The following is an 8,936-nucleotide window of genomic DNA, read 5'->3' on the forward strand; positions in this document are numbered from 1 at the left end:
TTGAGTGTAGATGGGTGAGATTTTCTTTTCTCAATTGAATCCATTTTGAATTCAAGCTGTAACACATTGTGGAATAAGTCAAGGGGTATGAATACTTTGTGAAGGCACTGTAGGCTTGTGGACATAATGCATTTTTCCAAAGTGATAAATCAGTCTCAATGATAATGAACTGGAGGAAGTAGAGGAATTTTACAGTGGGGCACTAATGACAAAATTACAGATGGGGGCAATTCCACGGTAACGGATTTAAACTTTGAATCAGTTTTTCAATTTAAAATGTATGCCAAAAAAACCCCATTAATTTCAAAGTTTAACAAATCATACAACTCCATGCACAAGGACTACATAATGATGTCCACTGAAAGAAATATACACGAAACCTAATTTTGTGGATGAACGGTGTAGTGTGGTCACAATACCAGTATCACAATACTAGGAAGAAAGGAAGCAAAACACGAAGCGGAAAATCTGGTATCGCAGTGGTCCTTTGTAACTCAGTTGGTGGAGCATGGCGCTTGTAACGACAGGATAGTGGGTTTGATTCCCGGGACCACCCATATGTAACATGTATGCACGCATGATTGGATGAAAGTGTCTGCTAAATGGCATTTATTATCGCAAGACTGGTATCGTGATAACACTAGAACTTTGCAGATACAAACTTTGGTAACAACATTACAGTAACACCTTTTATTGAGAAGGGTGCAGCTGCAACCTCTCAGAGCAGTCATCACTCAGGGTCTCTATGATGTCACCTACTGAGATGTCATCGCTCAATGCATCTCTCAGGAAAAGTGGGGGAGTCGAAAGGAATCATATGGAGAAGTGAGGGTTTTGAAAAGGTACCACTCAAGACATTGTTTGGGTTATTGGATGTCAGTCATGGCCTGCAGAGTTGACAGTAAGAAATTTCAGTTAAGCAAAAAAAATATATGTCTATTCACTCACTGTGAGCTGTGTCTTTGAACGTTACCTACCGGTAGCAATGTATGTAAGGTTAAGTATATTGTAAATGTTAGCTAACGTTAGCTACCTTAAATCATTTAAAAAAATGTAAGTTATTATTGAATATTTGAAATAACAATCATTGAAATATCAAGTCATGGTGGTTCTAGTAATAATGGAATTCCAGCACTCCTGCTGTTAAGACTTTTTGAAAAACCCAGTTCTCCTTATATGGTTCCATTCGACACCCCCACTTTTCTTGAGATGCACTGAGCGATGACATATCAGTAGGTGGAAGCATAGAGACCCTGTGGATGACTGCCCTGAGAGACGAGGTCGCAGCTGGACCCTATTGCTTTTACACAACCACATTTTCCAAAAACGCTTACATTTGCTACGAATTAAGATTAAAATACGCTACATCACCAAAGGTATGTGGACACCCCATTCAAATGAGTGGATTCGGCTATTTCAACCACCCGTCGCACAAAGCCCTGACCTCAAAACCATCAAACACCTTCAGGATGAATTGGTACACCAACTGTGAGCCAGACCTAATCACCCAACATCAGTGCCTGACCTCACTAATGCTTGTGGCTTAATGGAAGCAAGTCCACACTGCAAAGTTCCAACATCTAGTGGAAATCCTTCCCAGAAGAGTGGAGGCTGTAATAGTAGCAAAAGGGGGGGGACCAACTCCATATTAAAACCCAGGATTTTGGAATGAGATAATCGACGAGCAGGTGTCCACATACTTTTGGCCATGTAGTGTACGTCTGCAGAAAGAATGGGATGCCAGCTATGACATGGCACCTTGAGTTTAAAAAATATATATATATTTTGGTTATTGAACTACAGTAAGTGAAGTGGATTTACACCCGGTAACAGAATTACATCATGTTTACCTGATCTATACTACACAGATATGCATAATTATGGATATGAATGTCATTCTCCTCATGTTTCACAAGTTTGGACATCACAGTAGAGTACAGTGCAGTACAATACAGCAAAGCAGAGGTCAGTACAGTATATTTCAGTACAATATACTGCACTCTACTACTGCATTGTACTGTACTCTGCTTTACTGACTGTACTCTACTGTGCTATCCAAACATACTTCTATAATAGGTTCAGATTTGGTCCAGTCCGGTCCGTCTGTGGACGCTAACGTCAAGGCCAGGGTGGACCGAACAAATTTCAACTACATTTTAACATCCATGGACGTCCGGTTCTCAGTGGGTGAGGATGCTGGTTACAGTAAATGGAAAGAGAGGGGGCTCATGGGTAGGTGTCAGTAAGAGTTGTGAGAGTTGACATTAACTGGAAAGAGAGAGGTAGAGGGAGGGGTTGTCCAGACTCCGACTGTGTGCAGTGAATCTTAGTTTGACCACCAGACAATAGAAAGACAAAGAAAACAGTAATGAGCTGAACATCACAGTATGCCAGTGGAAGGGAGGACAGTAGCAGGTGACCCAACTGTGGTTTGTGACTGATTTCCCATTGTAGCCAATTCAGTTGCAGTAATTCCGTTACTGATGTTTTGGTAATTCTGTTACCAATTTGTTTTAAAATCACTTAACTTATAAACAAAATTGATATCAGTAAAATCACTATAACTAAATTGTCAGGTCTACCATTACTTATTACTTCTATGAACATTTATTATCCTCCCTCCACATCAGGGAGAAAAATTATTAAAGATCTTAAAGATGTGTGTGCTTTTGGTAATGGAATTATAAGGCACAAGACAATATATATATATTTTTTTAACTTACAGAAGGTAAACAATTTCTCCTATTCAGACCCCTCAACTTCTTCCACATTTTGTTACGTTACAGCTTCATTCAAAACATTTTTTAAAAACATCCTCAATCTACACACAATACCCTATAATGACAAAGCAAAAACAGGTTTAGAATATTTTGCACATTTGTAAAATAAAAACAAGAAAAAGACACTAATATCACATTTACATAAGTATTCAGAGCCTTTACTCAGTACTTTGTTGAAGCACCTTTGGCAGCGATTACAGTTTTCTTGGGTATGACGCGACAAGCTTGGCACACCTGTATATTTGGGGAGTTTCTCACATTCTTCTCTGCAGATTCTCAAGCTCTGTCAGGTTGGATGGGGAGCCTCACTGCACAGCTATTTTCAGGTCTCTCCAGAGATGTTCGATCAGGTTCAAGTCCGGCCACAAAGACATTGAGACTTGTCCTCAACCCACTTGTGCGTTGTCTTGGCTTTGTGCTTAGGGTCATTGTCCCGTTGGAAGGAGAACCTTTGCCCCAATCTGAGGTCCTGAACAGGTTTTCTTCAAGGATCTCTCTGTACTTTGCTCAGTTCATCTTTCCCTCGATCCTGACTAGTCTCCCAGTCCATGCCGCTGAAAAACATCCCCATAGCAGGATGCTGCCACCACCATGCTTCACGGTAAGGATAGTGCCAGGTTGTCTCCAGACATGACGCTTGGCATTCAGGCCAAATAGTTCAATCTTGGTTTCATCAGACCAAAGATCCAAGTGGGCTGTAATGTGCCTTTTACTGAGGAGTGGCTTCTGTCCAGCCACTCTACCATAAATGACTGATTGGCGTAGTGCTGCAGAGATGGTTGTCCTTCTGGAAAGTTCACCCATCTCCACAGAGGAACTCTAGAGCTCTGTCAGAGTGACAATCAGGTTGTTGGTCACCTCTCCCCCGATTGCTCAGCTTGGTCAGGCGGCAAGCTCTAGGAAGAGTCTTGGTGGTTCCAAACTTCTTCCATTTAAGAATGATGGAGACCACTGTGTTCTTGGGGACCTTCAAATGCTGCAGAAATGTTTTGGTACCCTTCCCCAGATCTGTGCCTCGAAACAATCCTGTCTTGGAGCTTTACGGACTTTTCCTTTGACCTCATGGCTTGGACCTTATATAGACAAGTGTGTGTCATTCCAAAGCACGTCCAATCAATTGAATTTACCACAGGTGGACTCCAATCAAGTTGTAGAAACATCTCAATGATTATCAATGGAAACAGGATGGGCCTGAGCTCAATTTCGAGTCTCATATCAAAGGGTCTGAATACTTATTTAAATAAGATAAACATTTCTAAAACCCTGTTTTCGCTTTGTCATTTTGGGGTATTGTGTGTAGATTGATTAGTATTATATTTTTTATTCATTTTACAGTAAGGCTGTAATGTAATAAAATGCAGAAAAGGGGAAGGGGTCTGAATACTTTGCAAATGTATTGGAAGTGTTGATATTAGTTGGCAGGGACTATGTCAACATTGTGTTTTGATTAATACCTTTTCAGACTCTTTCTGGTAGATTCTTGCTAAGACCCCTTTTTCATCTGTTAATCCAGAAATCAAAGCCTTCATTTCCCAGAAATATAGACTAAGCTTCCATTTGACACTCAATTTGATATATGGTCCGATGAACGTCACGTTTGCACTCATGGGTCCTTTTCAATGGAAATGCCCATGGGACATCAGGGCTTGACTTGCCCGGGAGGTTTTGAAAACCCTCCTGGCCAGTTGCTCATCCCTGTCAGTGGCCTGCTTGGACAAAATATTGTAATAATGCTATTTAAAAAAATAAAAATAAAATAAATCTAGGCTACATAAACTGGTAAAAAAAAAAGATTAATTCCTGAAGCTGTTAGTTAGTCATGTCGATGATTTATCACACGCGCGCCGCACAAATATAGCCTAATTTGAGATTGCAGCAACTCGATAGGACACCAATAGCGGTAGGAAAGATGTTCCAAGTTATGATATATACTAGTAAATGCTAAGGCAATAATCAAGAATGGGTATGCAAACCAGCTATAAAAAGTTCAGTCTTAGTTGATGGTTGAATATTTGCTATGCGCAATTCACTCATCATGGAATAGCCTAACTTGACATTTCCTCAAGGATATTTGGTCCTTAAAGCCCTTGAAGTTATGGTAGCTGATTTAGAAGTTCTACTGCTCAAAATAATTATTCTGCGATTTAATTTCTGATAAATGTTTGTGAGATGCAGCAGCTTTCATTTGTTTCGGATGTTGCGCTAGTCTGTTGCGGTAAAACAGGCATTATTCTCTAAGTGTTAATGCAGATGTTTTTTTATATTGGCTATTACAACAATTAGATATAAAATGTAGTTCCATGAAAATGACAATTAAGTGCATGAAAAAGTATTTGAAAGACCTTGAATGTGTATACTTGCTCAGCCCAAATGAAAGAAAATAACCTGCAATTGAAATTATGCGCGCATCATTTGCTTCCCTGACAGATCCTGACCTGGGACAGTCTTTTGTAAATCTTATTTGGGCCAGTAGCTTTCGGTTGGCACTTGTCCGGTGTGCCATTGGCATCTTTACCTGAATGTCAAGCCCTGGACATTCCTGTGGTCGCCTGACACCAAGTATTTGTGCTCTATCCAGCTGTTCAAATGTGCTACAATAAAATATGTTTATTGTTAAATCGCCAACTGGAGGGTCATCTGGTTATGATGAAACGCAAGATCAAGAATCCCCATGAAAAAGAGGGATGATCAGAGAGTGTTTGAGGGTAGAACATTTATTTAGGTTTCTATTCTGTTGTGAAATAGTCAATGGACAATTTAATTAAGTAACTTTGTTGTTACTGGTAGCTAACTACTACTTGCAACAAATGTTGGTCTGTTTACCCCACGCGGTTCACTTTCCGTGAAAACGTTAGTTAGCTTATTTTAGCCTGCTAAGCTAGCTGGCCAACTAGCTCACGTTAACGTTAGTTACTAAACGGACAAATACTGAGTGGCAGGCTTCATCCGCTAACGTTAACGTTACCTAGCTAGCAAACTTCGCATGCTGGCAGAGCTAGCCAGAGTTCTTACCTTGTCGTTTGTCATGAAGATGATGAGATGTTGGACTCTTCAACAACAACTTGATGAAATGACAAGCTAAACTCAGTTACTTCCATCTCATTGCAATAGTTTGCAGGCTAGTCGGTCTACTCACCATGCACGAGCTAGTAGCGGCAAGCTGGCTAACTTGATTGTAGTTAGCTGGTCTCGCTAACGTTAGTTTAGTTTGTCAACAAGAGATGAGGAGAAGCTAGTTAACGGTAGCCACTCCACTTTGCTAACAAACGAGAAGTTACTCTAACTACACTTATTATAGCTTACCTCAAATCGAAATGTGAACTCGCAATACACCTTATGTGGCATTTGTTTTCTCATTAAAACACAATCGCAGTGGTTAAAGACATCTCAGTCGTTTGACAGCTCTGCTACGCAGTGTTGACTGGCTCCCCTAAGAGCCAATTTATGCTTGATCCGAAAATGTGGTCGGAGGCCATATGGATGGTGTGACGCAATTTTGCGGAGCACCCAGAGACACGCAGAGGCACATATTGAGCTCTGTGCCGCATCGCTGTGCGCCTCTTAGATTTTTTAACAATGTGGAGGGCTCCGCATTGACATGATTGGTTGACGGTAGGTGAAGACGGGAGGTCCTGTATAAACATAAACTCACTTTCTTGACAACTTCCTTCACAACAGCTCTGCGCTGCTCTGCGAAGCGCAAGAAGTATGAATGGTCATATCACCGTAACGCTGCACGGTCAATGCAGACAGCAGATTGACCATGTACCGCCTTTAACACTCCCACTAAACTGCGATCCCCCTTTTCACGTCCAGATTGACAGCTGAGGCTTCCATTCAGGGACAAGAATGCGACACACTAATGTTTTTGTTGGGGTGTGTGTAATGTACAATATTTGACTGTGTTAACTCGAATGTTGATGGTAGTTTGAACGTATATAATCATTTCACCAGCTGTGAATAATAATTTCCCTCTACTATGCATGGACTCTAATAGTCTACAGTTATTTCACATTTCACACTACCACAACACTCATCACATAATATGGTACAGGGTACACCTCTAAATATATTTTGTTCAAACGAAATAAATTACAAAAGTGTTATTCCACAGATTGCATAATGTTGTCAAATAACTCCCATGTTATTCTGAGTGAAATATTCGATTCGTTTTCTACTGTAGCTTGAAAACTCAAATATGGACATTGGCCGTCATCTCGTGGAGGAACATGGAACTGAATGTATAGTGAAGGGAAAACGAACCAATCAGAAACAATGAACGAACAAATCTTGACTTCCGTAGCGACTAGCGAACCTGCGAAAACGTTGAGGTTCAGCGCATCAGCCAAATGAATCGTATAGCAAAAGGGCTCATTGTTCTATCTGTAATATAATCGGCTACAGAATGGAAGATGATGGCATGGACTATAACATTGTATTTCCAGATGCATTGATCTCGGGTGAGCACTTTATCTAGCCTTGCTTAGGCTAGCTAACAACACTAATCTAGCTAACGTTAGCTGTCAGACAGACCCATGAGCTATTTAGACAACGTTAACGTGGGCACTGGCAGGTTTGTCTATAATTCAATTATAGCTGAATTGGACTGACTCAAAGACTGCTTGCTAGCTAGCTACATTTGTTTTCCTGGTTATGCAGTTAGTTTACTTAACAGATAACTGATTTGTTTTTCTCTCCTTTTAGAAAGACACTGGCACGGAACAAAGGAACCAGTTGTCATACTGCTGGGATGGGCTGGTTGCAGAGACAAACATCTTGCCAAGTACAGCTCCATTTATAACGAACAGGTTGGCGTAAAAACTATTATTGTGGTGGTAAATGTCTCCTGTCATTTCAATAAATTATTATTCTACTTCATTATTCATGTGTGACTTACCTTTCCCCCTCTCTTTGTTCCAGGGTTGTGTCACTATTTGCTATACTGCGCCCTTGAAGACAGTATTCGTCTCTGAATCATTTGGCTACAAGGAGCTGAGTAATACTGCCCACAAACTACTTGAGATACTCTATGATTACGAGGTGGAAAACAGCCCTATATTTTTCCACGTGTTCAGCAACGGGGGATTCATGCTGTACCGCTACATTGTTGAGCTCTTGCACAGTCATAAACAGTTCAGTACCCTATGTATAGTTGGGACTGTGGTGGACAGTGCCCCAGGCAGTGGAAATGTGAGGGGGGCATTACGGGCTCTTACAGCCACTCTGGGACCCAAAATCAATGTGATGTTGAGGTGTGTGCTCTTGGCACTGTTTGCTGTAACTGTTTTCCTGCTTAGGGTCGTTCTGTACCCCATAACCAAGTACATCCACAAGAACCACTATGATGCCATCCGGGAGCGCCCTCCTACCTGGCCCCAGCTGTACCTGTACTCCAGAGCTGATCGAGTGATTCGGTACAGTGATGTTGAGCTCATGGTCAAGACGCTAAAGGAGAAAGGGGTGTCTGTGGAAAGTTATGACTTCAAAACCCCTGCCCACGTGAGCCATTTCCGTGACTTTCCAGAGGAGTACTCCAAGAGATGCCTGGATTTCCTGACCAACTGCATGAAGGATTCAACAGCGCAAATAAAAAAGCGACACTTGATCCAGCATTGAAAGCACACTACTTTAATGTTTCTCAAAAGTCTATGGCACTTATGTTTTTGTGATTCTACTGTAATGTTACACATGTATAAATCTGTACTTGGAAATCTGCACCTCCACTGAACATCTTATTTCAAATGCTTAAGTTTTAAGAGTTGAAGACAATTAAGCAAAATTAGACAGGTGATAACCAAAGTGCCAGTGCTGTGAATTTTGATTGGTACTATTTGTGAATCTTTAATCCAGTGGTTGATATTTCAAAAGAATGTGATTGACTAAGAATGTATGTACTTACTAAACACGTGTTTAACTATTGTGCCTTCTATAAATTAAAGAAGCGTTATGTCAACATTTGCATTTCTTTTGGTCTACTTGTTTGAAAATCCGGAACCTTAGATTACTCTGGAAGATTAACTATTACAGTTAGCAATGGCCATTACATGAATTAGGTTTCTTGTGAAATTATAGGGTTGAACACATGATTACAATTCAATAACATTTCACAGATGTAGTAAAGCAGTTCAGCATTCTTATTGACTATACTGTAAATAT

The 8,936-nt window shown here is 40.6% G+C and overlaps 2 protein-coding genes across 7 annotated transcripts in view; one reads left to right on the top strand and one right to left on the bottom strand.

Moving 5' to 3' along the window:
* LOC139550772 (dual specificity testis-specific protein kinase 2-like) overlaps nt 1-6,230 on the bottom strand; it is a 39,067-nt gene extending 32,837 nt beyond the window's left edge. The window contains exon 1 of one of the 6 annotated variants that reach the window (XM_071361910.1): nt 6,084-6,230. The gene's annotated coding sequence lies outside the window, so the exon portion shown is untranslated. Of the gene's footprint in view, nt 1-5,792 lie in introns of all 6 variants that reach the window. The other 5 variants (XM_071361908.1, XM_071361905.1, XM_071361906.1 and 2 more) reach the window with 5 other exon arrangements.
* A 771-nt stretch (nt 6,231-7,001) lies between these two features.
* On the top strand, nt 7,002-8,733 carry LOC139550775 (transmembrane protein 53-like). The gene is made up of 3 exons (XM_071361914.1): nt 7,002-7,240; nt 7,485-7,588; nt 7,701-8,733. Exons 1-3 carry the CDS (start codon nt 7,186-7,188, stop codon nt 8,394-8,396), a joined length of 855 nt encoding a protein of 284 aa, XP_071218015.1. The 5' UTR covers nt 7,002-7,185; the 3' UTR covers nt 8,397-8,733.
* The last annotated feature ends 203 nt before the right edge of the window (nt 8,734-8,936 follow it).

The sequence above is a fragment of the Salvelinus alpinus genome, chromosome 23 (assembly GCF_045679555.1).
Source record: "Salvelinus alpinus chromosome 23, SLU_Salpinus.1, whole genome shotgun sequence".
Taxonomy (NCBI): domain Eukaryota; kingdom Metazoa; phylum Chordata; class Actinopteri; order Salmoniformes; family Salmonidae; genus Salvelinus; species Salvelinus alpinus.

Bases quoted from the DNA above. Each gene is read 5' to 3' on its own strand.
- LOC139550775 (XM_071361914.1), top strand. From the start codon at position 7,186: ATGGAAGATGATGGCATGGACTATAACATTGTATTTCCAGATGCATTG. The intron at 7,241-7,484 runs GTGAGCACTTTA...CTCTCCTTTTAG, and splicing joins TCCAGATGCATTGATCTCGG to AAAGACACTGGCACGGAACA. The intron at 7,589-7,700 runs GTTGGCGTAAAA...TCTTTGTTCCAG, and splicing joins GCTCCATTTATAACGAACAG to GGTTGTGTCACTATTTGCTA.